We start from the raw sequence: 27,761 nt of genomic DNA on the forward strand, positions 1-27,761 counted from the left end.
ATTCTTGTTTTGCTGTCAATTTTTCCTTTTAGGTTTTTTCATATTTGCTTTATATATTTAGATGCTCCTATGTTGGATGCATACATTTTTATAAATGTTACATCCTCTTGTTGAATTACCCCCTTTATCATTATGTAATCTGATGTATAGAACTGAAGATGTTAAGGACATACACAGACTGAAGGTGAAAAGGTGGAGAAAGATATTCCATACAGATGGAAACCAAAAGAAAGCTGAAGTAGTTATACCTATATCAGACAAAATAGATTTTATTTTTTTTAAGGTTTATTTATTTTTTAGAGAGAGCGAGCACAAGCGGGGGAGGTGCAGAGAGAGGGACAAAGGATCCAAAGCAGGCTCAGCGCTGACAGCAGTCCAACACTCAAACTCACAGACCGCGAGATCATGACCTGAGCCCATCAATGATCAGACGCTCAAGCAACTGAACCACCCAGGCACCCCAGACAAAATGGGCTCTAAGACAAAAGGTAATATATATTCATGTATAGTGTGTTTTAGTTTATTCTGCTTTGCTTTATTTATTTTCCTGGGAATGTAGCCCTTTCCCTCTGCATGATAGTTTGAGGGAGAAGCTGATCATTAATATTTCACTGAGAATCAAATTAAGCTAGAATAGGGGTGCCTGGGTGGCTCAATCGGTTAAGAATGTGACTTCAGCTCAGGTCATGATCTCATGGTTCGTGGGTTTGAGCCCCATATTGGGCTCTGTGCTGACATCTCAGAGCCTGGAGCCTGCTTTGGATTCTGTGTCTCTCTCTGCCTCTGCCAGCTCCCTACTCGTGCTCTGTCTCTCTCTTTCTCTCTCTCTCAAAAGTAAACAAACATTTTAAAAAATTAAGCTGGAGTAGAGCCACAGCTTTAGAGAGAATTCATTTGTAATTAACCTAACCTCCCATTTCCTTCACGACCTGTGCCTTTTAGATCTTGTTAATATTTGATGTGGGACAGAGTTGGGCTGTAGTTTCAGTATTTTTTTGGTTTACTTTTATATTAAAACTCTGGAATCCAACTATTATGAAATATGTGGCACTATACAATTTTCCTCTGATTTCTAGTCCCTCCTCAGTGCCACTTTCTCAGCAAAATTTTGGAGGGGATGGGAATTGTTGGGCAAGACAACTTGGTCTTGTACCCAGGGCTTCCAAATTCCAGCCCATCTTGCCAGCCCACACTATCACATAAGTTTCATCTCATTTGTCCTTCTTCTCAAAGTCTCTGTTTTTGGCAGACTCTCTCTTCTGCTGGTCTGTACCCCAGACCAGATCCTGTCCCAAGTCTTGAGCTGTTTGGCTCTCTGTTCAACTATAAAGGGCACATTTTTTTCCCACTGGAATTCAGTCCATCAAGGTTTTTTCACATACCTTGCACGTCCCATAGAAAATCTTGATTTTTTAATTTTGTTGTTGTTGTTGTTGTTGTTGTTGTTATGGAATGGAAGGACTTTTGTATCTTTCATATCAAGATAAGAAGTCTCAAAGGTAGTATCTTCTTGACAATAATATACTAGTTGTCAGGCTATCTAAGGCTGAAAGACAGAGATAAGACCCTGGCCTAAACCCAATAGGAGATAAGTCCCTGGGTAAGATACCAATCTAGATTTTTAAAGACATAGACATGAGACCAAGCAAGGACTGTACACTGCAAGGGAAAATTGAGGATCTTACAGAGAATGAAGTACGAAGAAAGAGAATACAAAGTTGGATTTTCAGCAGCTCTTGACAACTTCATACTCTCTTCTTTCTTCCTTCTCTGTGCCATGAATACATAATTGATATGTGTTTTTGCACCTGTAGCAATTACATATTTCAGGAAGACATCCTGTGAGAAATATGAGAGAAATATGGTTCAATCTCATGAAATAAAATAATTAATTTGGGAAATTTCATTTTTATTGTCAGTGTTTTTTTGGTGCCAGACAGCTGCCTAGTTCAGTATGTGCTGAGTAGATAAAGGAATTCAACTACTCAATTTTGGGCAAGTATATATGAAAAATGATGAGGAGCACAGTTCAATGAATGACCCTGAAGCCCCAGGAAGTGGCCAAGGACTCCCGTCAGTGGGAAAAGCTTTATTTAGTTCTCAGGGGCCATGTCCTCAGCTTCCCTAGAAGTTTCCAGAACAGCTGGGTTCAGATATAAACTGCTGGGCCTCAATATTTATTCCTGTCACCATCCCCTGACACCCCCCCCCACCTAGAAGTTCCCTGTTATTCTTCTAACAGGGAGTGGGAGACCTCTGCTAGAGAACAGTCCTGTGTTACGTCTAGCTCAATCATAATATAATTATATTCATTATATTACATTGTATATGCATTGTATACATAATATTATAATTTATATAATCAATATAATTATATATAAAACAGTTATATATAGTAGAATTATACATAATTCTATTATATGTGATTACATATAACTATAATTACATAATGTGAGCTGCTACCATTTTTAGGCTCGTATTGTGTCAACACATTCTTCCTCTTCCCTCTTCCTCTACTCTCCTTCACCTAACAATGCTAACTTGCTTTTCAGATCTACCTCAGCTGGACTATCAGTTCCCCTAGAAAGCCTTCCCTGCACTTACCCTGCCTGGGCTAGAGGCCCCTGCTGCTCTCTTAGTTCCCCCTGATTTTCTCTATCGCAACACTTATCATACTCTGTGGGAATTGGGTGTTTAATTGTTGATTTCCCCAACAAGAACACAAGCTTTTTGCTCCTTATACTGTCAGTGCCCAGAAGACTGCCTGGAATAGAGTAAGCACTCAATATATATTTGTTGAATAAATAGTTAATTAATGCTAGGCATTTTGTGTTATAAAATGGGAAAAAAATTATCATCGTAATACATGGACCAATGGTTCCCCAATCCGCTAGCTCACACTTCCTTTCTTAGTTGTGGCTATAAACTGAGCAAGGGAACTTAACATTGCTGGAGGAGTACTTTTCTGTCCACATAAGATTACATGCTGGAAGATGGCTCAGCACTACCTGTGGACCTTGCTCCTTTGCCTGCAAACCTGTGAGTTCTGACCCTTGTTGATGCTTTCCTAGTTTTCCATTAAGTTTTAGAAATTGCCTTTAAGGAAGACATTGACACGCCCTTTTGATCTATTTTAGTGCGCACACCTTAGGTCTCAAAAAGTATCCAACTGGCTGGGGAGAGACCTAGGATCCAAACCTGTTTTTCAGCTTTAGTGTTTATATTTCTGAATTTTTTCTGTGCCCAGTCTCCAAAGATTTGAGACAAACCCTTCTGCTCAAGAGCGTCAGCACTTGGTAAGCCCACTGAGAAAGCCCAGCAAGAGAATATACAATCTAAAGCCTTGAATAACTTAAAAGAATTTCCTTTTGGCCTTAGATTCTAATGTATAGTTTTTGACAGAGATGTGCCCTTCCCAGTTATATGTCCTTGCTGTACCAGGTTAGAGGAATGCATGCCTGTAAATATCATTGTAAACGCTTCATTTCTGTAAGCTCCTTTTATTTTCAAAGCACATTCAGAGCTATTATTACTCTGCTTCTATCCTCCAAAACTCTCTAAAATAAAGGAAGAAGAGATTGGTATTTCAATTTTACAAGTAAGTTAGATCTCAAAAAAGAAATGGAGAACTTGAAACACTGTTTTGCTTACCTACGGCTTAACAGTGAACTACAAGAACACATGAATATTGGTTGTTAGTACAAAGAAAACTACATACATTAACATAGCTCTGGGAATGTTTTGTCATTGCATGTATTTTCTCATTAAATCCAAACAATAGTCTTCTGTATATAAAAATTGACTATGCTTGGCATTTTTATTATTCTATTATTTTTTTGAGAGAGAGAGAAAGAGAGAGAGAGAGTTCACGTGCACATGCATACCTGTGTGAATGGGGGAGGGAGGACATAGGGAGAGAGAGAATCCCAAACAGGCTCCAAGCCCAGTGCAGAGCTCAATGCAGGGCTCGATGTCACAAATCTGAGATCATGACCTGAGCCAAAATCAAGAGGCAGACACTTAACCGACTGAGCTATCCAAGTACCCCTGCTTAGTATTCCTAAATCTACATATAGTCTGTCCTACCCCATTGGAAAAATGCACTAGCAAATTCCTGGTATGTGTTAGAACACAGAGAATCTGGTGGTTTGGGGTTTCCTAAAAAGTTAGAAATCAATGCACCTTGCTCTCTCTGATTCCTTTGATCATTTAAAGCTCTGGCTCCTTTAATTTGCTCTGTGGAAATTGCAACTACTAGGTAGGCCGAGTTTTTGGATCCTGTGCTAGCCACTCTGACACGGCAGACAGAAAATGCAAATAGATGGGGAAGAGAGTTGGATAGAAACTAATGAAAGTCTAAAGATGTCTCCAATCTTCCTAAGAAGGGCTGGCGGGTGGCATTTGGTGCCACTTAATCTGCAAAGCATTCTAAAATATTTATGCCTGTATTCTTATGCGATCCATACTAAAACCATTGAAGTAAGCAAAAACAGATATTATTAATCCCATTGCACACACAAAAAAGTTTAAAGTAAGATTCAGATTAAACAATGCACCTGAAGTTTCACAACCTGACATTTATAAGGCTGGAAAGGGACATTGGTTCCTCCAATCCCAAAGCCAGAGCTCTTTTTGTTCCACTCTTTCTGGCCTCCTCTCATTAAGTTTTCAATGTCTTAAAAAATTTTTTTTACTGTTTGTTTAATTTTGAGAGAGACAGAGACAGAGTGCAAGCAGGGGAGGGGCAGAGAGCAAGTGGACACAGCATCTGAAGCAGGCTCCAGGCTCTGAGCTTTCAGCACAGAGTCCGACATGGGGTTTGAACCCATGAACCGCGAGATCATGACCTGAGCTGAAGTCAGACGCATAACCAACTGAGCCACCCAGGTGCCCTAAGTTTTCAATTTCTTGATGCTCTTTAAAGTGCTAGCAGATTTAGTGTGATCCCTATCAAAATACCGAGAGCATTTTTCACAGAACTAGGACAAACAACCCTAAAATTTGTATGGAACCACACAAGACCCCCAATAGGCAAAGCAATCTTGAAAAAGAAAAAGAAAACTGGGAGGCATCACAATCCCAGAGCTATACTACAAAGCTGTAGTAATCAAAACAGTATTGAACTCACACAAAAATAGACACATAGATCAGTGGAACAGAACAGAGAGCCCAGGAATAAAGCAATGATTATATGGTCAGTTAATTTTCAACAAAGAAGTCAAGAATACACAATGGAAAAAAGAATGTCGCTTCAACAAATTGTATTGGGAAAACTGGACAGCTACTTGCAAAAGAATGAAACTGGACCACTTTCTAACATTACACACAAAAATAAACTCAAAATGGATTAAAGACCTAAATGTGAGGCAAGGACCCATAAAAATCCTAGAAGAGAGTGCAAGCAGTAATTTCTCTAACACTGGCCATAGCAACATTTTTCTAGACACATCTTCTCTTTTTTTTTTTACACTTTCTTAATTTGATTTAATTTTTTTTACAAATAGTTTATTGTCAAATTAGTTTCCACATAACACCCAGTGCTCATCCCCACAAGTGTCCTCCTCCATGCCCATACCCCCCCCCCCCCCCATCCATCAGTCCTCAGTTTTTGTCAGCATTCAAGAGTCTCTCATGGTTTGCCTCTCTCCCTTTCCCCCACCATTTCCGCCCTTCTTCTCCCCCTTGTTCCTCCGTCAAGTTCCTCCTAATCCTCCTATACGTGCAAACATATGATATTTGTCCTTCTCTGCCTGACTTATTTCGCTCAGCATAACACCCTCAAGGTCCATCCATGTTGCTACACATGGCCAGATTTCATTGTTTCTCATTGCCATGTAGTATTCCATGGTATAGATAAACCACATCTTCTTGATCCATTCGTCCGTTGATGGACACTTAGGCTCTTTCCATGATTTGGCTATTGTTGAGAGTGCTGCTATGAACATTGGGGTCCATGTGCTCCTATGCATCAGCACTCCTGTATCCCTTGGGTAAATTCCTAGCAGTGCTATTGCTGGGTCATAGGGGAGTTCTATTGTTAGTTTCCTGAGGAACCTCCACACTGTTTTCCAGAGGGGCTGTACCAGTTTACATTCCCACCAACAGTCTAGAGACATCTTCTGAGGCATAGACAACAAAACCCAAAAATAAACTATTTGGACTACGTGAAAATAAAAGACTTCTGCACAGGGAAGGAAGCAATCAAGAAAACTAAAAAACAACCTGCTGAGTGGAAGACGGTATTTGCAAATGACATACCCAGTAGAATTCCCCTGAAATCACTGAATTAAGAGAATCTGAGAGCAGGCAAACTCATGACACTTCAGTGTTGGAAAAGTTTTCTCAAAGAACCAAGACTCACAGTCTTATGCTCCAAATTCCACTGTCTCATCATATCTTGTGACTGTGATCCTGACAGACTCTGCAAGTGTCTAGCACCCACCCTCTAGGGTAGAAGATGGAAAAGTCTACCGCTTTTGCTCCATGCCCGTTGCTTCTATGTGTTCTTTCTCATGCTTTTTTAATTCTTCCTTTTCTCTACACTTGCTTCAGTTTCTTCAACCCCTTACCTGGCTCACGTTTCCTATCCCACAGCAATAATAGTAATAACTAATAATTTATGGAGCAATCACTACATCCTGGCATTACTCTACATTGTCTATATTTATTATTTAGTTTAATCCCCATGATATCATATGAGATGAGTACTATCAAGACCCCAATTTTGCAGATGAAACACAGAAAATTAGAGATCATTTAGCCAAAAAGTGGAAGAGGTAGTATTTGAACTCCAAAGTCTTTAGACTGAATCACTGAACAAGGCTACTTTTGCCCACTTTGATGCTGACATGAAATAAAATACTGCCCCCACCATTGATCATGATCACATTTGGGGACTTGTCAGTAAAGAGTGGCGATTTATTCCCATAGAGATAGGAATGTTCAGGCAGAGAATGGGGCTGGTGGGCAAGTCTTTGAGAATAACAGAAGTTTAGGCAGGACACTAAAGTGGGATATCCAAGGAAATGACCATATCCAGACATGGTTCAAGTACCAGTCATATCTATATGAGGTGAGTTGACTTGAATTAGGTTCTTCAAAATAAACAAAGAAAGAGGCTGCTAACTTTCCCCAGGTCTCATGGTTGTCCAATACCAACAAGGTTTTGATGTCCTGTCAAATGTATAACACAGTAGGAGCATTCCAGAAGTCGATAGTTAGAAGTCTAAGAGGTGAGTAGACCCATTGGATAGCTATCTGTCCAAGATAAGTCCCAACCATCATCCTGGGGGTTAGACACAGGATTTCATGTCTGGAGTGTCCTGGTGAGATCCCACTTATCGCTAGTCCAGCGTCCTTGTAGAGAGGGACCTTTGAGATAAAGATATAACCTCTGTTCTAGAAAAAGGCTTGAGCAGACTATTACCACAATCAGAAAGACTTCAAAAGCATAAGCCAAGTTATAGAAAGGAATAAATATGTATGGGGAAAACTGTATATCAAGATATCAGCTCAAAAGTCTAGTTTTCCAAATAGAGGCTGGGAAGCTGCATCCGTGTACTAACACAAGACTAATAGGAGGCAGCCTGATGTGCTGAAGCAGGCCTGGAGATCAGCATGGTGACTGACCAAGCAGCCAGAGTGCCTTCACAATGGGAGCTCCAAGCTGCAGCGCTAGGCCACTCAGCCTATTCAAGTGTTTCCTAAAGCAAATCTTTTATGTCCTGAAGCTTAGAGAGGAATGAATCTTCACGTTTGGGCTTACTAGGCTTACCTATGTGGAAGCTGGAAAAGAAAGAGGTATGAGCAATCAGTCGGGGGACTGATGTTGGTGGCACTAGGTACCCATATTTTCTTTATTATACATACCTTTTGATTACATGCCAGTAGAGGGAAGTGATGATAGAACAATGGCTGAACAGGTTCCCACCTCAGGTTTGAGAATTAGTGTGCGTGGTTGTTTTTGTGTGTTTGTTTGAAGAAATGGATCAAGTCAACCCATATCTCAAAGAAGATGACAGAAAGTAAAAAGAATCCAGCAGACAATAGTACAGTTTTGTGTGTGTGTGTGTGTGCGGGGGGGGTGTTGGTTCCTTTTTTTAAAACCTCATGACCAAGGACCCTCTATCCTCATGGAGAATGACACAAAACTGGCTGCTCAACCCTTTGCTTCCTCTTTGGTCTCTACTTCCCTTCATTCAGTGTAATCTGCTGGAATTCATTCTCTTCCTGGGGCTGCAGGGTGCAGCTCCCTCCAGCCACCCTTCCAGGTCTGCAAAATCAGGAAGGTTCTCCTCCAACTTATTGATCTAGGAGAGGCAGTAGGTGGGAGTAGAGGAGGGGATGGCTAGTTTGTGCCCCAAAAGGCCCAAGAAACACTTATCTTAAAGATCCTGAAAAAGCCAGGGTGCTCAGGTGGGTGTTAAGCAACATCACACTCTTCCTCATCTCTGCTCTAGATAGCAGCTCTGTGCTGGCCTTCTCCAATGTGTCTACTTTTTCCCTTTGGAGTTGCCTGGGCTATTACTTTCATCCTTGTAACCACATGTCTTTGTTTTATATAACAAACACATACAAGTGCCTACTTTATGCCAAGCATTGCTCTAAGAAATTTCCAAACATTAACTCATTTAACCCTTATAACACTTCTGTGGGGTAAGTGCTACTAGTGGCTTCATTTTAAAGCTGATAAAACTGAGGCACAGAGAGGTTGTTAACTTTCCTAAGATCTTGTGGCTGTACAGGACTCTAGGTTCAGACAGCCTGGCTTTTCTTCACTAAGTGAACATCCAAGCCCACACCCTGGGGTTCCAGCCTTTTCTTGCCTTTGCTTCTTCTATAGTATTGTTCTGCTCTCCCCTCCCTTCTATGGTCTGGTGTATGAAGTCAGGAAGTCACACTTATTGGGAGGTGTTGTAAATACAGTTCACCTCTTCTTCACTGGCCTAACAATCCTGCTCAGCAAACCCTTTATCCTCTTAATCAATGTCTTGCTGACTCTCCAGGATGTTCCTTATAGTAGCACTTCCTTGAAATTTTTACATTCATCAAAATAATAATGGCAACCACCATTTATATGTCCCAGGCATTGAGCAAAGTGCACATATTCACAAGTGCATTTAGTAATTATCCACACTTTAGGGGTGCCTGGGTGGCTCAGTCGCTTAAGCATCCAACTTCGGCTCAGGTCATGATCTCACAGTTTGTGAGTTCAAGCCCCGTGTCGGGCTCTGTGCTGACAGCTTGGAGCCTTAAGCCTGCTTTGGATTCTGTCTCTCTCTCTCTCTCTGCCCCTCCCCTGCTCACACTCTGTCTCTCTCTTGAAAATAAATAAACATCAAAAAATTTAAAGAAATTAATTATCCACATTTTAGAGGCGAGGAAACTAAGAATCAGAGAATTTAAATAATTTTCTCAAAATAACACAGCTAGGTTCAGATAGACCTAGATTCAACACCTGTGCTCCCAATTTTTACACTTCCTAGCTAGTCCCACCCTCCCTTCTTTACTCTTAGCAGATAGCCATACCTTCTACATTACTAAAGAGATGCAGGCCATCAAGCATGACTATCTTCTCTTTTATCCTCTCTACTCTAAAATATCTGCCATGTATTAAGCACCTATAGGTGCCCCCAGACAATTCTGTGAGGTGGGTATTATTATATCTATCTTGTAGTAAACTAAGATACGGTCCTCAGTAATGTCAGGGATTGAACCTGAATACAGGCCCACCTTGCTGAAACCTGTGTTCCCTCCACCACACCACGCAGCCTTTCTTCTACCCCCACACCTACAACAACACCTCAAAATACCCCATCCTTTTAGGTATCATCTCCTTTTTCCACTTCACACTAAGTAAGGCATGATCCTCTTCTGATTGAAAACCTTTGTTTCCGCTGCCCACCATTTCCCTTCCACGTTTTGTTCAATGGCAAGTGTTAGTGGTCTGTGTATCTGCATTGTCCTGGATCTGGAGATTTGAAGGTAAAGTCCCTCGACTCAAGTCATTCACAAGATCCAGAAACACACACAAGTTCATGACTACCATATAACACGGCACACACCATGAAGGAAAAACACAGAGCTTCAAAGAGTCTATGAGTAGGAACACCCAACCTAGAGTGGGGCCGATCAGGTAAATCTCTATGTAGGTTTCTTCTCTACCATCTACCCCAACTAATCTCTTCTGTCGTTTTTTTTAAGTTTTTAGGTAAAATTGGTGTATAACATTATATAAGCTCCAAGTGTACAACACTATATTTAACATCTGTATACACTACAAAGTGATCACCACCAGAATTCTAGTTACCATCCATCACCATGTGATTGACCTTCACCCATTTTGCCCACCCTCCAACCCTTTCTGTTAACCATCAATCTGTTCTCTGTATTGATGAAGTTTTTTTTTTTTTGCAGTATTTGTTTGTTTGTTAGTTTTTTTAGATTCTGCATATGCGTGCAATCATATGGTATTTGCCTTTCTCTGACTTATTTCACTTAGCATAATACCCTCAAGGTTCATCCATTGCAGAAAGCAAGATTTCATTCTTGTTTGTGACTGAGTAGTATCCCATCACCATTCATCCATTGATGGACATGTATTAATAATCTAATTAGGTTATTTCCCTATCTTGGGTATTGTAAATAATGCTATAATTAACATAGGGGTGCATATATCTTTTTGTATGACTGTTTTCATATTCTTCAGTTAAGTACCCAGAAGTGGAATAGTTGGATTATATGGTAGTACTATTAATTTCTTGAGGAATCTCCATACTGTTTTCCATAGTGGCTGCACCACCTTACATTCCCACCAACAGTGCAAGAGAGTTCCCTTTTCTCCTATTCCTCTTCAGCATGTGTTATTTCTTGCCTTTTTGATAACAGCCATTCTAAAAGGTATGGTTTTGATTTGCTCTTCCCTGATGGTTGGTGATGTTGAACATCTTTTCATGTACCTATGGCTATCTATGTCATCTTTGGAAAAGTGGCTATTCAGATCTTCTGAACATTTTTTAGTCAGGTTTTTTTTTTTTTTTCATTGTTGAGTTGTATGAGTTCTTTATATGTACTGGATATTAACTCCTTATGAGATATATGATTTGTAAGTATCTTGCATTCAGTAGGTTCCCTTTGTGATTTGATGATAGTTTCCTTTGTTGTGCAGAAGCTTTTTAATTCTACGTAGTCCCATATTTTCCTTTGCCTTTGGTGTCACATCCACAAATACATCACTCAGGCTGATGTCAAGGAACTTGTCACATTTGTTTTCTCTAGGAGTTTTATGGTTTCAGGTTTTACATTCAAGACTTCAATCCATTTTGAGTTTATCTTTATGGTATAAAATAGTGGTCTAGTTTCATTCTTTTGCATGTGGCTTTCCAGTTTTCCCATCATCATTTATTGAAGAGACTGTTCTGTCTCTATTATATGTCCTTGGTTTATTTGTCCTAAATTAATTGACCATATATATGTAGACACCTCTCTTATTTTAAGACAATATCAAATAAATTAGTTTTACCTGTTTCTTTAGCTACCATTCTATTTTATCCTCTTTCTTTCACTATCAAGATTTTCTATTTCTTACTGCTTTTTCTATTCTCAGTCCTCTAGACTCTGGCCTCCATTTGAATCATCTTGCTTGCACTACAGTCTCAAAGGTCATCAATAACCTCCTAATGGACAAACCCAGAGTCCATTTTCAGTCTTTATTCCACTTGAACACTCTGAATCACTAAACATCTATTCTTGAGACTCTTTCTCCTCTTGGGTTCCATGATATTGTCCAGTATTTGTGCCTCTTATGCCACTCAATCTATTTAGTTTTTTTTTATAGTGCCTCCTCTATGACTGTGAGCACTGTTCACAAAGCAGCCTTGGCCTTCAGCCTTACCCTTCCTGAATGGCTCACCTCTCCTTCCATCACCTCTTCTTTGCAGATGATTCCTAAACCACATAGATTTCGGTTTAATGGCAAGTGACAGTTCTCAAAAATAAGAGTGGTCTAAAAAAAGAAGTTTATTGCTTGCTCATATGAAAATGTCTGGAGGTGACGGTTCTATTGATTGAATAGTTGACAAGGTTGTGAGGGATAAACACTTTTTCAGTCTTCCTGCTCCACCATCCTCAGTACTTGGCTTCTTCTTCTTGATATAAAATGTGTGTCTAAGATCCAGCCATCATAGCATCCCAGCCTGCAAGAAACAAAGAGATGAAGAAAGCAAAGTGCCCTCTTCTTAAGACACAGAAGTCATATGCAACACTTCCACTTTCATCCCCTTGACCTGAACTTAGTCATATGACCACAGTTGGCTAGCAGAGAGCTGGGCAATGTAGTCTTTATCCTAAGTGACCATATCCCCTGCTAAAAATTAGGCATTCTCTTACTAAGAATGAAGGAGAAAACAAATATTGGAGATAATTGGCAGATTCTGCGATAGCCCCCAAGCAATACTTTGAGCCCATTCTCTTTCCTTATCATCCATCCTTCCAACTATTTACTGAGATGGTCCACCATAATCTCAATTTCAATATTTCTAACACTAAATCTGTTTTCTCCTTTGGACTTTTTTCCAGCATAAACTTAGCCAGTGTTTCAGTAACTATCAGTTTTTACTGACACAAAGTAGATGCCCAAAATATATTGTTGAGCAATTGAATTCTCTCAGATTCCTCCTTATTCCTTGCCTTTCTTTGCACTATCTCTCAAATTCAGCACTTCCTTTCCATTTGCATTTTCATTCTCTGGTTCATATGCAGATGACTACAATGGCCTCCAAAATGGTCTCTCAAGCCCAGCTTCTATTTACTTCTATTCTTCCTACACATCATTACTGTAGTACTAGGACCCAAAAATATCATTTTAATCTTCATCCTCAAAAACTTTGATAGTTCCCCTCTGTGGTATAGATCTCAAACTCAAGGCTGCTTCATATCTAAACCAGATATATATCTCTACCTTATCTCTTTCTACTCTGTTATGCAAATCCATATTCATGCAACCCACACCCATGTTTTAGACCTAAGACACTCATCCTTTCCCTTTCTATTCAGTAAAATTCTGTTCCCTCTTTCAAAGTCCTCCTCAAATTCTGCTTTCTCTAAAAGGGCTTCCCTAACCTCTGTAGCTCAAGGAAGAGATCCCTCCCTTCTTTGGATTCCTACTGTAATTACTGTCTCTACCATTCACTTGAATTTGCCATTTACTACCTCACTTTTCAAAGGAGAGTTACGTGTATCTTTGTGTCTTATTTCCTAAGCAGTTATGAAACTCCTACAAAAAAAGGGCAGGGGGAGGAGAACCCGTCTTGGTCAGAGACTTGCCTAGTGCATTACATGGTAAGTCCTCAAGACATGTTTGTACCACAAGTTCTCTCTGAAATTGGGATTTTCCTTAGGTCCCCTCCAATGCTAATATAATGTTTGAGTCTCTACAACACTCAGCAAAATAAGTATTGGGGCAGCTTGATATGGAGATTCTTTTTAAAAACCTGAAGTCTTAAGAGAAGCATAAAGTCCATTAAGTGGAGTCATACCTAAAACTAATCTCTCCGGGCTTTACTTGAATTAGCCCTTAATAATGGCTCTTGATACCTTCTTCTATATGGCCCTGGTACCATCAGGAACAACATAGGGGTGGCCTAGGAAGCCCCAAATAGTATGCACCCATTACGAAGGTGATAAAGAAAGTGATGAGGACAAGAATCATCCTCATGATTATCACTATCAGCCTCAGAAGCAATCACGTTTATTGTGCCATGGCAGTTACAAAACATTCCATGCATGTTATATGGTTTGCTGATCATTAATTAGGTAGAACAAATTTTGTGGTTATTATTTCCATTCTGTGGATGAAGCAACTGAGAGGCAGAAAGGTTTTGTGACTTTATGAAGTTTGCCCAGCTGATAAGCAGAAATGCTAGCACCTACATCTTCAGCCTCCTTGTCTTTCCACTCTGTGCTGTGTGCTACAGCCACCTCTCTCAGACCACAGCCGGAGGGTCTGAAGGTGACTGAGACCACATCTTGTGCATGTGTAGGCCCTTGGCCTTTTCTTAGCGAGCCCACGATTCTCACCAACAGGACCAGCCAGAGCAGCCCCAGGACTTCCCCCAGCTCCACCCACCCACCAGTGAGACTGCCTCATCACCACGTGATACACCAGCGTCACTTCCGGAGCGACTTGCTCTGGGGGTGGGGGGGAACCGTGCTTGAAAAACAGCATCACACACCCTCCACTCTGTGGTAGCACAGTTACCATGAACTCTAGTACTGGCTCATCTTCACCAACTGCCTACATACTTGCTTGGGTTTGAAGAGAGAAACCACATCCTATTCTCACATGTAACTGGAATCTGCAGACCGGCACTTAGGTGCTAGGGCTTCGCTTTTAAAAAGCCTCAGAAACCATGGGATACCTGGCCCCACATGCAGAACCCAGCGCAGCATGGAAATGTCGGTGCCCTTGTTCAAGTCCTATTAAGAATTTCAAGGCTGGGGCACCTGGGTGGCTCCCCTGGTTGAGCATCCAACACTTACTTCCAGCTCAAGTCTTGATCCCAGGGTCGTGGAATCGAGCCGATTCTCTCTCTCTCCTTCTGTCTTTCTCCCCAACACATGCTCTCTTTCTCTAAAATAGAAAGAAAAAAGAAAAATCTGAAAGAAGAGAAAATACACTGATAGGACTAGACTGTATTTATGGAAAGAATCAATGTATTAGGGGACCCTCACAACTCAAATTGGTATAGTTCAAGAGCCAACTAAATATTTTGTATCTGAGCATCTGTGGGTCTCTGATCAATACTGATCTCTTCCTTTAACTGTAAAAAAGAGCAGAAACTTTATCAATTTTTACTCACCACTGTATCCCCCAGCTCCTTACATTATGCTCAGAAAACATTTGTGTTGTAAATTTAATTAATAAATACCTGCTGTAGTATCTAGAATAAAGCTGACTTTGAATAAATACATGCATTCATTCATAAATGTATGAATGAATAAATGAATTTTGCTTACTTCAGAAGTTGTTCCAAGAGATTCCAGGCAACACAGAGGTGAATTCCATTTATTAATTAATTCCACACATATTTACTAAGCAGCCAGTACAAGTCATGTACTCTTTCAGAGACTGGAGAAATAGTAGTCAACAAAAAAGAACTCCCCAAATCACCAACCTGGGGAATATTTACTCTAGAGCCTCTAGAGCACTCTCTGCTGTTATCTTCCTGGAATAAAGGCATAAATGTAACTTTCTTTTTGGAAAGGCCACAGCAGCCAGGCTCTTGTCTCAGATCTTCCACCACTTGGTAGTATGGTCTTGGGAAAGAAAGATATTTAATTCTCAAACCTTCTGGAATTTATGGTCTTCGTCCTTCAAATCTCTTAGAGATTTGGGTCTGTAAGTCTAGACAGTGTTTTTAATGAAATAGATCCCTTGAAACTCACTGGAAGCTTAGTTTTTGAATGAGATTCCTTTAGCAAATTTAGCTAACATAACATTATATACAGAGTAGAAGACCTAAAAGAAAGAAGAAGAAGAAGAAGAAGAAGAAGAAGAAGAAGAGAAAGAAAGAAAGAAAGAAAGAAAGAAAGAAAGAAAGAAAGAAAGAAAGAAAGAAAAAGAAAAACTTCCAGGAGCTGTATCTGGGGCAGATCCCCAGGGAGGCTCAAGCCTGGTGAGATAGGGAGCTCTCAAAGGTACAACAGTTGGTTGGCTATGGTTTTCTTTTTATGTCCTCAGGTCTGGAAGCAGCTGGAAGTGACACAGACATTCTGCTTATGACTGGAATTCTGGGGGAGTCCGTCACTTTTCCCCTAAATATCGAAGAACCAGAGCAAGTTATCAACATTGCCTGGAATTCTGAAACATCTGTTGCTTTTGTAACGCCAGGAGACCCAGGAACAGCACCCAAAGTTACTGTGACCCACCAAAATTATAACGACCGAATAAACGTCTCACGTCAGAACTACAATCTGGAGATCAGTGAACTGAGGATGGAAGATTCAGGCATCTACAAAGCTGACATAAATATGAAGACCTTAGAAACGACGGTCACCACCACCAGGCGCTACAACCTTCAAGTCTATCGTAAGTTGAGGGAGGCTAGCGGGCTTGTTTTGTTTTGCAAATTTGCTGTCTATAGAATGCCTTTATTTCTGCCAATTGGCTTCCCTAAATCTTTTTGCACTTATAAATACTTATACAAATACATCAATGCTGATAAAGAGGAGGTGACTTTTCTTGTTTCTAGCTATGTAATCTTCAATCAGCAGTTTGTCCCATAGGCCTGGTTTTTCTTTCCTATAAAATGTGAATAATTGTACTATTCACTTCCCGTAGTCGCTGAGAGGATCAAGGGAAATAGTGTATGGAAAATACTTTTCTTTTTTAATGTTTTTTATTTATTTCTGAGAGAGAGCGTGTGTGTGTGTATGAGCAGGGGAGGGTCAGAGAGAGAGGGAGATACAGAATCTGAAGCAGGCTTCAGGCTCTGAGCTGGCTGTCAGCACAGAGTCCGACGTGAGGTTCAAATCCATGAACGGTGAGATCATGACTTGAGCCGAAGTCAGACAGCTAACCGACTGAGCCACCCAGCCACCCTATACTTTTCTTTTTAATGTTTACTTTTGAGGTGGGGGGGGCAGAGAGAGATGGAGACAGAGAGGATCCTAAGTGGGTTCGGTGCTGACAGCAGCGAACCTGATGTGGGGCTCGAACTCAAGAGCCATGTGATCGTGAACTGAGCCAAAGTTAAACGCTGGAAAGTACTTTAAAAAAATCACTTTTTATTTTAAAATCAGTGTAGATACATAGAGAGGTGTGAAGAACTGTACAGGAAGGTTCTGTGTGCACTTCGCCCAGCCTCTCCCAGTGGTAACGTCTTATGCAAGTATAGTACAATATCAAAACCAGGAAACTGAAAATGTATATCTCTGGAGTCTAGTCATATGGTGCTCATTTATGTGTGAGTATACATGTAGCTTGCACAGTGTAACCACTATCACAGTCAAGATAGTTAACTGTACCATTGCAACAATACTCCCTCGGCCCTTCTTAGTCACCCACTCCCTCCCCAACTCCTGAAAGATGCCAATCCCTTACTCATATCTATCATTGTGTTGTTTCATGAATGTTACAGAGATGGACTCATGCACCATGTGTGCTTTTGAGATTGTTTTTTTGCTCAGCATAATTTGTGAGTCATCCTAATTATTGCAAGTCTCAATACTTTACATCCTTTTATTGCTGGATAGTATTTCCTTGTATAGATGTACTAGTTTGTTTCACCATTCTTTCAATCAAGGGATATTTTAGTTGTTTCCACTTTGGAACTATTACCAGTAAAGCAGTCAGGCACATTCATGTACAAGTTTCTGCATGAAACAAGTATTTGTTTCTCTGGGATAAATGCCCAAGAATGAAAACATAGGGTAAATCCATTTTTCTTTTTTTTCTAAAAAAAAATGTTTATTGTGATATGGGGCGCCTGGGTGGCTCAGTCGGTTGAACATCCGACTTCAACTCAGGTCATGATCTCATGGTCCGTGGGTTCAAGCCCTGCATCAGGCTCTGTGCTGACAGATCGGACCCTGGAGCGTGCTTCGGATTCTGTGTCTCCCTCTCTTTCTCTGCCCCTCCCCTGCTCACACTGTCTCTCTCTCTCTCAGAAATAAATTTAAAAAAAAAACATTAAAAAAATTTTTTTAAATAAACATTAAAAAATTTTATTGTGATAAAATATACATAACATTTAACACCTTAACCATGTCTAAGTGTACAGTTCAGTGACATTACGTACATTCACACACCATCATTATCCGTCTCCAAAACTTTTTCCCCCCTTTTAAATAGCTCTATTTTTAGAGCAGCTTAAGGTTCAGAGAACTGAGTAGGAAGTATAGGGAGTTCCCGCATGAACCTTGCCCTCCCAGCACACACGCATGACCTCCCCCACCACACACACATGCACGACCTCCCTACACCCCGCCCCCAGCACACACGCATGACCTCTGCCTCCCACCGTGGATGACCTCCCCCATGATCAACATTTCCCACCAGTGGTGCATTTTTTACAGGGAAAATGTATAGAGAGTCATCATCACCACCCAAAGTCCACAGTTTACATCAAGGTTCACTCTTGGTGTGGTACACGTGGCCCTTGAGTATTTGAAATGTGGTGAGCCCAAAGTGAGACGTACTGTAAGTGTAAAATGCACACCAGATTTCAAAGTCTCAGCACCACAAAAAGCCCTAAGATACCTCACTAATAATTTTATGTTGGTTAGAGTTTAAGATAACATTTTGCCTATGGTAGGTTAAGGAAAATACATTACTAAAATTAATATAATTTATTTTCACTATTAATGTGAGTATTAGAAGCATTTTAATCACAGAGGTGATTCACGTTTTGTTTCTTTTGGGCCGCAGTAATTTCTAGCATGGATAATACTTGAACCACGTCCTAAGGATTTTACCATCCACCTGCTCATAGCAGAAAAATACAGACATGTGGCTAAGCCACCTTGTGATAGATACAATTCAGGTACATAGTTAAACCACTAAATTCAAGTCCCATAAAGGCAGGGATTTTGTATATGAAGTTATCCTTGTATCCCTAGCACCTACCCTGTGAGGCACGCGGTGGGTGCTCCAGAAGTATTTGTTCAGTGAAAGAATGAATGAATCATCATAAGTCCCAGGGACACAGTGCCTGACAATTGTAAGTGCTCAATTAATATAGCATGATTGAATCGGGTTGCATCTGGATGGAAGGCATAGTGGAAAGGGCATTAATGCTGGAATTAAATCTCTTGCCACTTGTGTGACTTTAGGCAAGTTGTTTACCCTTGCTGGGCTTAAATTTCCTCATCTATAGAATGTAGATTATAATAGGTGTGATTAAATGAGAGAGTGTTAGTTGAGCTCCTGGTACAGCACATGCCTTACAGTTGATGCCGAATAACTAGTAGTCATTATTAACTTTTTAACCCTTAGTCCTTATTTTAAATTCTAATTATGAAGGGCTTCCTAGATGAAGGAGGCTCTGGACCAGGCATGAGTGACACAGGCAAAGAACCATACCCAGCTGTGGACACTTTAGAAAATATCTGGTTCATTCAAGAACTTTGGTTGAGAAAAAAAAAAAAGAGGGTGTTCAATTTCAAAGTGTTTGTTTTCATCTTTTTATATATTTAGTTTTACCCACTCAATCTTTGGGAGGTAGTATGCAATCTGCAGTTAGGACAGACCACAGGAAAGTCTCAGAGAAAGCCAGATTGCCCACCTAATAAAATCTGTACCTTTCAGGGAGTTAGTTGAGCAGATAAAGAGAAGGGAACTGATATTTATTGAACTCTCTGTGTCTGGCATTCTACCACCTAATTTTTAAAAATAGAGAGAGATGACACATATTTAGGCAGTATGTGCAGAGAAAAATGCAATACAGTGCATTGCTGTTCTCCTTTCTCCAAGGCAGTCATCATTGCTAGTTTATTTTGTCTTTCCCACAGATAATTAATGTAGATAGACAGACAGATAGATATGATGGATAGGTAGGTAGGTAGGTAGATGGATAGATAGATAGATGGTAGATAGATGATAGATAGATAGACAGATAGATAGATAGATAGGCAAGCAGATAGATATGATGGCTAGATAGATAGATAATAAGTAAATAGATAGACAGATGGACAGGTAGGTGTTAGAGTGTTCTTTATATACAATGGCTCATTTAGTCCTCACAACAACAGTAACAGGAGAAAAGAATTCTTGTGTTGTAAAAGACAGCTAAGGCTCAGTGAAGCTGTATGTGTCCTCGCTCTAGAAAGAAGTTGACCCTGGTCAGACACAGGTCTCTAGTGGCTTTCTCACTCTTGACCACACTCTGACCTTCTCTGCCCAGCAGCTTGGTTCTGGTAACATCTCTGTTCCTACGGAGAAAAACAACATAGGCTCTTATTCTTTACCACTACCCCCTACCCCACACCCACCAAAAAAATAGTCTTTCTAAAAATAAGTAAATACCAAGAAGAGACTTAAACATTCTTGTAAATCAAGTTTCTAAAGAAACACACACACACACACACACACTAACACACTGGCTTGTTTTTTGTTTGTTTGTTTTTGTTTGTTTTGTTATATATATCTGTGTCTATCAACTTTTTTTAAAAAATATTTTTATTTTATTTCTAGGAGAGAGAGAGAGAGACAGCGTGAGCAGGGGAGGGTCAGAGAGAGAGGGNGCCTGGAATAGATGCCTTAAGAGTTGCTTAGGACAAGGGTTCCTGGTGAAGTTGGAATAAGAAACCCTTACAGCTTCTTACTTCCCATATTCTATTCCCTCACATGCCAGACAACTTTAGAAACACCACATTAGTTAGAAAGCTGCATGCCGTTCCTTCTGAGCCCTTCCCACATGGCCATGGTGGAAGGAAAAACCCTAGCACCACAGCTTGGCCAAGAATGAACTAAATTTACCAACTCTGAATGTAGGCATCTTATCTGCTGCTAAAAGAGAAGATCTTCCCCTTCCTTCTGGGGGCCCCAGATAGCTCTTACTCCAAACTAAATATAATTGTTCTGTTAACCCTTTACTAGCCTGCAGCTTGTACAGGTTACCTTTTGATTGCTTTAGTAAAAACATTTTTTTTAATGAACTTTTTAAAGAGACTGTAACTTTTTAAAAAGTTTCTTTAAGAAACTTTTTTGTTACAATCTCTTTTTTTAAAGAGATTGTAACATAGGCACTTCAAAACAAAACAAAACAACTTAATGAAAATACACCAGAAAACAGAGCAAAAAGAAAATCTCTTTAAATGTTTACTTATTTCTTTTGAAAGAGAGCAAATGTGAGTGGGGAAAGGACAGAGAGAGAGAGAGAGAGAGAGAGAGACAGAATCCCAAGCAGGCTCCTCACTGTCAGCACAGAGCCCACCTTGGGGCTCAATCCTACAAACTGTGAGATCATAAATAACCTGAGCCGAAATCAAGAGCCAACTGCTTAACAGACTGAGCCACCCAGGTGCCCCCCTGCCAAAATGTTTTTAAAGACTGTTTCACGCGCGGGGTGCTGATAAATGTTCAATGTGTTCTTGACGGCATGTGTGTGTGCTCATGCAGAGATGTTATTGACATAAAGGATGTGCAACACAGTTTCATAAATGATAATAAAATATACAATAGTCTTTATTGCAAATCCTATAGAGCCAATTGTATTTGCCGAATGCTTTCACTGATTTTTGCTGCACATTTATACCACCCAACCTACGTTGCAATTGATGAAGAAGCCAACATGAATATCGGTTGATATTTTTGTTACATTAACTGATAAGGAAAAAGTGATTCAACAAACATACTTCAGAGCTTCACTTGCACATCAGTGTGAACAACTTCTGAATTGGATAATGATTTTCAGATACTGGAAGAATATTTCCTAGTTTTTTGGTGCTATTCACAATGTAATGGCTGTAGACTGGAGACATTTTTTAGTTTAATCTGCTTTAGTAATCTTTCTCCCACTGTTTCTTTAAATATAATTTATTGTCAAATTGGTATCCATACAATACCCAGTGCTCATCCCAACAAGTGCCCTCCTCAATGCCCATCACCCACTTTCCCCTCACCCCATCCCCCATCAACCCTTTCCCACTGTTTTCTTCAGTCCAGAGTGACCATCAGCAATGCAGTCGGCCCAGCCCAAATTTGTAACCTTGGCCAGTTTCTGCGGTGTAAATATTCCCATCATGCACGGCTCATTTTAAGATAGTCAGAACTGGGAAGACTTTATAAAGCATTACAAAAGACAAATACGATAGATGTAAATAACTTTTAGAGCATAGATAATCGTAAATCGTCCAAAAAAACAGAAAGCTGTGAGTTTTGAGTATGTATTAGCTTTTGTTAATGTAATGTATTTCATTGTAAGTTTTTTCATTTAATTTTTCGACACAGATGGCTGTGTTGAACCGCCCTCTTGAAAAAATTTCTGGGGGTGCCTATGTGGCTTAGTCGGTGAACCGTCTGACTTCAGCTCAGGTCATGATCTCACCATCTGTGAGTTTGAGCCCAGAATTGGGCTCTGTGCTGACAGCTCAGAGCCTGGAGCCTGCTTTGGGTTCTGTCTCCCTCCTTCTCTGCCTTTCCCCTGCTCCCACTCTGTCTCTCTCTCTCTCTCAAAAATAAATAAACATGAAAAAAAATTTTTTTAATTCTGAAGATTTCACTGTTGGCTCTCACAGGCTGGTATCGGCCAGTTCCATGGACACATGCATTTCCCCTTCCTAGGTCGGCTTGGAAAGCCAAAAATTACTCAGAGTTTAATGACATCTGTGAACAGCACCTGTAATGTCACACTGACATGCTCTGTGGAAAAGGAAGAAAAGAATGTCACCTATAGATGGAGCCCCCTGGGGGAAGAGGGTAATGTCATCCGAATCTTCCAGACCCCTGACAACCAGGAGCTGACATACACATGTACAGCCTGGAACCCTGTGAGCAACAGCTCTGACTCCATCTCGGCCCTGCAGCTCTGTGCAGGTAACCAGCAACGTCCATCTCTGCTTAGCCTCCCAGCAGCGAGGCCTGAACCGGGCCTCGTTCCCCAGCGGTGTGTACCTCCCTCATGCCAGGCCCAGTCCCCAGGGCAGTCTTCTCCCAGGAGGGCCTGGCAAAGAGTCCAAAGCTGTCAGATTCAGGCCAGGCATTTGGGGTGTTCTGGGCAGCCCCTGCTTGATCCTCTGATTCTGTGTCTAATCCTGACCTTTAATAACAGAAAGTACAGTTTCCCTTGGAGCTTTGGCACACCCCCTGGGAGGGGACCCCAGTTTTGATAGTGCCCTTGAGTGTGGACAAGCCCATGGGCTTATTTCCTGAGAGCCACACCTCACTGTGCCTTCTGCTTCCAGACTCTGCAGCGGGTCTCCGTCCCCGCCACACTGGGCTGCTGAGCGGGCTGGCTGTGCTCTTTCTGTTTATTGTCATTGTGCCTTTGGTACTTCTGTGCCTTTTGCACAAAAGAGGACAAGGTAGGATTTTTCCAGAAGGTAAAATGTGGAAACGCACCCTCCTTCTTCCTGGGACTGAAGTCATTTATCCAAGGTGGGGTGGAGAGGTCCTTTGCCCCCGGGGGATCTGCCTTCCTCTGATCTCCCCCCCTCCACCTCAGAGCGATGGCCCCTCATACTGGATGACAGTGCCCTGAGTGGGCTTCAGAATCTGCTCCTGAGGTTGTCAGTTTCTGGTGGGCCCAGAATTTGGGTTTGAGTTTAGTACTGGCGTTAAGAAGCTATGCTTCACAGACATGTGTCTTTACCTCTCTGGCTCAGTGCTCTCACATGTGAAATGAGATTTGAACTAGAGGGTTTCCAAAGCCACTTCCAATTCCACTCACTGTATTTTGCCTATGACCTTTTGGAGAGTCATTGAGGGACATGTACCAATTCTGCATTCCACAGTCATCACTAGATCCCGCTGGAGCCTTCTGGATCCCTCTGACATTGTGCCATTCGCAATTCAGAAAACCTGATGTTAGGGCCCCAGAGGATCATTATATCCTCCTATTCCTCCCAGCCCATCATCTTCCAAAACCGTCCTTGCCCACCAATCCTAATAACAGGCCTGATGTAGGGAGGTCCCACCTCTGCCTCCATATTCCTTGACTCTCCTTTGGGTCTGATTCCTTAGGTTCCTACCTGACGACCTCCAGTAAGGACTCTGGTAAGTTCTCAACCATGCGGTTCCCCCGGATGACAACTGGGAGAGATGTTCATGGCAGATTGGTTAAGACTCAGCTAATGCTTTGCAGGCAGTCTGGGCAGAAGGTGCCAGCTTGGCCATTTATCAGCTACTGGTTATTTCTCACCGTGAGCCTGTTTTCTTTGTTGTAAAATATGCATAGTAACACGGTGTGCTGCAGGCACTTACCAAGTGGACGAAATGGAATCACCTGCATAAAGTACCTGGCCCGGAGCCTGGTACGTAGTGAGCCCTCAGTAAATGTTAGGACTGTACTCACAGCTGGCGGTCTGGGCTTGGCACAGAGAGGTTTATGTCACGTGGCTGCACGATGAGGAGATGTTCTATAACCAGGCTCAGATCATAGGCTATCTTCAGGGTTCCTCAAAGCGACATCTGTCTGCAGTCTCTCACAGTCTCTTGGGAAGAGAGAAGTGCCACTTTTTTCTGCTCCCGAGGAGGTGAGAGAGAATACTCGGTCTGGCTCACTTATCAAATCTGAGGCAGGGTCTGAGACCAGACTTCGCTCTGAAGCGTCGGATCCCAGTGATACTCTCAGCCGGCCCTAGATTCTGGCCATCTCTTGTTAGCGTCACCGTGAAGTAAGGTTTCCACGTGAGGAGCAAGGAGAGGAGCACACTGGGATGAATGCCTTTACCAGCCCAGGAATTCTCAAGAGTAGGGACTGGTCTCTCCAGTCTTTGCCTCTCCATGGCCTCACACAGAGCCTGGTGCACAGAGGGAGCTTAGTAAGTATTTGACTGTGTGGATCTATCGAGCAACAATGCATGTTTTTTTTTTAATGTTTATTTATTTTTGAGGGAGAGAGAGAGAAAGAGAGGGAGACAGAGGTTCTGAGGCAGACTCTGAGCTGAGAACGTAGAGCCCCATGTGGGGCTCGAACTCACGAACCACGAGATCATGATCTGAGCCAAAGTTGGACGCTTAACCCACTGAGCCATCCAGGCGCCCTGCAACAATGCAGGTTTATAGAGTATCTTCTATGTGTTTAACATTGAGGTGGTGACAGGAAGACATGCACCAAAGGAGTCCAACACAGTGTCTAACTAGAGAGAATCAATCTAGTTGAAAAACCAAGACTTCACATGAAGAGACAATCCGCCAGCAAGGTGGTCAGTACTAAGTGCCAGAGACGCCGAGTGAGGCCCTGGGAGGAGGAGCTTCTCTGATTACCCACTAGGGTCTGGGAGAATGTCGTCAGCCTGACGTGGACCCTAGAGCAGGCAGGGTCCCATGGAGCCCTGGGTGAGTGAGGCCTGGGCCAGTGCCTCCCACAACACATGAAATCCCTAGAGGACAGAGAGACAGTCCAGGGACCTGAGCATCCATTTCAAGACATCAGGAGCCATTTGACCTTTTTTTGTTTTTTATTTTTTAAAAAATTTAAAAAAATTTTTTAAAAATTTTAAAAAATTAAAAAAATTAGCATATAGTGCAACAATGATTTCAGGAGTAGATTCCTTAAACCCCTTACCCATTTAGCCCATCCCCCCTCCAACAAGCCCTCCAGGAACCTCTGTTTGTTCTCCATATTTAAGAGTTTCTTATGCTTTTGTCCCCCTCCCTGTTCTCATATTATTTTTGCTTCCCTTCCCTTGTGTTCATCTGTTTTGTATCTTAAAGTCCTCATATGAGTGAAGTCATATGATATTTGTCTTTCTCCAACTGCTAAGCCATTTGACCTTTTAGGGCTTCATTTCTTTATCTGAAAAAGAGAGCATTGCAATAGCTCATCTCTAGAATCCAGCCACCTCTCACACCCTGCGCTTCTCTGTGTATTTGTGATACAGACGCTGACTCAAAGAAAACAATATATGCCTACATCATGGTTACACGAGATGTCCCGCCAGCAGAGGGCAGAATCTATGATGAAATCCCCCAGTCCAAGGTGAGCTGATGCTACTCACGGGTCCCCACCCCCAAACCCAGGAAAAGGAGTCAGGGGACAACAGGCCAAGGATCTGGAGTCTCCAACCAAGAATCGTCATGTCGGGGAAATGATGCCAGGAGCCCGTCTACAAGGACAGGAACATAGCCAGCTGTCACCCCATGGTGGCCTCCAGGGTTGGAGGCCATCAGCTTCCACATGAGGGCCTGGCTCTGAGTGGGACGAGAGGCCCCACGAGGAGAGGAGTGGCCTGTGGGGGACCTGGTGTGAAATGAGCATGTCAGGACTAAGGACCCGTGCCATGTTCTCATGGAGAATCTGGGGGATGCCAGTGGGGAAGTGGGAAGTCCTAGGGAATATCCAGTGGTGAGGCTGCCAGCCCCAAGCCCAAGCCCCACCCCCGAGGCTAAGATGCCCTCAGCTGGTGGGAAGGTTGTCTGCAGAGCTCCATGTAACCAGAGCATAGGGCACTGGTGGAGGGGACCCACCACCAAGTGAGGTGTAATTATTGGGGTTCAGAAGGAGCTGAGGCACTGCTAGGGACAAGGAAGACAGGTAGTTTAAGCATGGCTCACACCTATAATCAAAATCAATGCAAATACCCCAGTTCCCTCCTGCTACTTTGGTCCAGACTACACAGTTGATTGCGCAAGGGGATGACTGGAGCAGAGGCAAGGGACTCAACAAAGGGCAGGGCTCTGCTGGCCCAGATTTTGTCAGTGCCAGGGAGACAGAGGCACCTCCCTGTGCCATCTGCATAACCCTCCTGCGTACCGCCCGGGGCTGGGGTTCCCCAGCAGCAACTCATGGTTAACATGCCATCTCCTCGTCTGCAGATGGTGAAGACCAGCACTCAGGATGGCAAACCTCCTGGGATTTCAACCTATGAAAATGTGATCTAGGCTTCTGGACAGCATTCACCCTCTGGAAACTGAGCTTCCAACATCATCTCTTCTAGCAGATGTCCCAGCCCCAGGCTTCCTCTGTGCAGATCCTACCTCTGTGCAGATCCTACCTGGAGATAGCAAACCATCTCACCCCAATACATGACTTTTTGTGACTGGAGGTGATGACCCTTCCTAGCAACCCCATATGTAGAAAGGAGTGATATTTCGCACACCTGTAATCCATCTGTGGCACACCACCTGGGATGCTATGATCACACTCAGTATCTGGGAGGGACCCCAGTGTATGGCCTCTACGGTCCACACAGCATCTTGGGCAACTTAGGCAAAAACATCCTTTTCCAGAGGCAGATGCAGCCCCTTCCAAGCGTGTAGCTTGACAAGTAGAGTGTGGGCTGCATTTCAGCCTCCAATTGCCCCTTTGCCCAAGAACCTTTGTGCAGGGGACAGCTGGCTGGACCAACCCAACCAACCAAACGTGACAGTGTTGCATGGGAAGCCATCGGAGGTATAGCTCTCCACTGTGCAGATGCACCCTCCAAATGGAGTGTTGGAAAATGGTCTTCCTGTAGGGACGAGCTGGCTGGGGCATATTTCTTCAGGCTTTGCTTCAGAAGCCTCTTAAGCTTTTCTTTCTAGCCAAGTTTTCCACTTGACTGGGCTCTGCAGTGCCCAGAAATTTAGTTAAGCATTATTCTAGGGGTGTCTATGAGTGTGTTTCCGGATGAGATTAACATTTGGATTGGTAGACCAAGTAGGTTAATCCCCACACCAGTATGGGTGCCCATCACCAAATGCATCAAGAGCCTGGGTAGAAGAAGAAGGCAGAGTAAAAGAGAATTCATTCTCTCTGACCATCTTAGAGCTGGGACCTCAGTTCTCCTGCCTTAGGATTTGGACTTGGACTTGGACTGGAGCTTATACCATCACCTCTCTGGCTTGCTGCTGCAGACCTTGGGATTTCTCAATCTTCATAACCACACAAGCCAGCTCCTTGTTGTATATATCTCTTTCCTGCTGGTTCCATTTCTCTGCAGAGCCAGACTAATACCTATTCCAAGCAGCCTCAGCAAGAAGAAGAGACCATACCCAGTATCCTATTGGCAAAAAGGAATTGATGGGCTATATTACTGGCACTTTAGGAGAACTGAGTACAACCCAACCATCTCTGGTCAAAACAATGTCCGGTCAAATTAATTACGGCTTTTGCAAACTC

At 42.2% G+C, this 27,761-nt stretch overlaps 1 protein-coding gene across 3 annotated transcripts; it reads left to right on the forward strand.

Annotated features, from left to right (window-relative positions):
- Nucleotides 1-389: 389 nt before the first annotated feature.
- CD84 (CD84 molecule) lies at nucleotides 390-27,761 on the forward strand. 3 transcript variants are annotated; one of them, XM_077760115.1, is made up of 7 exons: nucleotides 390-488; nucleotides 15,740-16,087; nucleotides 22,283-22,534; nucleotides 22,903-23,022; nucleotides 23,681-23,713; nucleotides 25,543-25,640; nucleotides 26,477-27,761. In XM_077760115.1, the coding sequence occupies exons 1-7, from the start codon at nucleotides 470-472 to the stop codon at nucleotides 26,540-26,542; spliced, it is 936 nt and encodes a 311-aa protein (XP_077616241.1). In that variant the 5' UTR covers nucleotides 390-469; the 3' UTR covers nucleotides 26,543-27,761. The 3 variants fall into 3 exon arrangements, with proteins under 3 accessions (XP_077616241.1, XP_077616243.1, XP_077616242.1); XM_077760117.1 differs by having other exon boundaries at nucleotides 15,890-16,087; XM_077760116.1 differs by lacking the exon at nucleotides 390-488 and adding an exon at nucleotides 3,004-3,039.

The sequence above is a fragment of the Crocuta crocuta genome, unplaced genomic scaffold (genome assembly GCF_008692635.1).
Source record: "Crocuta crocuta isolate KB4526 unplaced genomic scaffold, BGI_CrCroc_1.0 scaffold133, whole genome shotgun sequence".
Taxonomy (NCBI): Eukaryota; Metazoa; Chordata; class Mammalia; order Carnivora; family Hyaenidae; genus Crocuta; species Crocuta crocuta.

Bases quoted from the DNA above. Each gene is read 5' to 3' on its own strand.
- CD84 (XM_077760115.1), top strand. The intron at 16,088-22,282 runs GTAAGTTGAGGG...TCCCCTTCCTAG, and splicing joins CTACAACCTTCAAGTCTATC to GTCGGCTTGGAAAGCCAAAA. The intron at 23,714-25,542 runs GTAAGTTCTCAA...TTTGTGATACAG, and splicing joins GACCTCCAGTAAGGACTCTG to ACGCTGACTCAAAGAAAACA.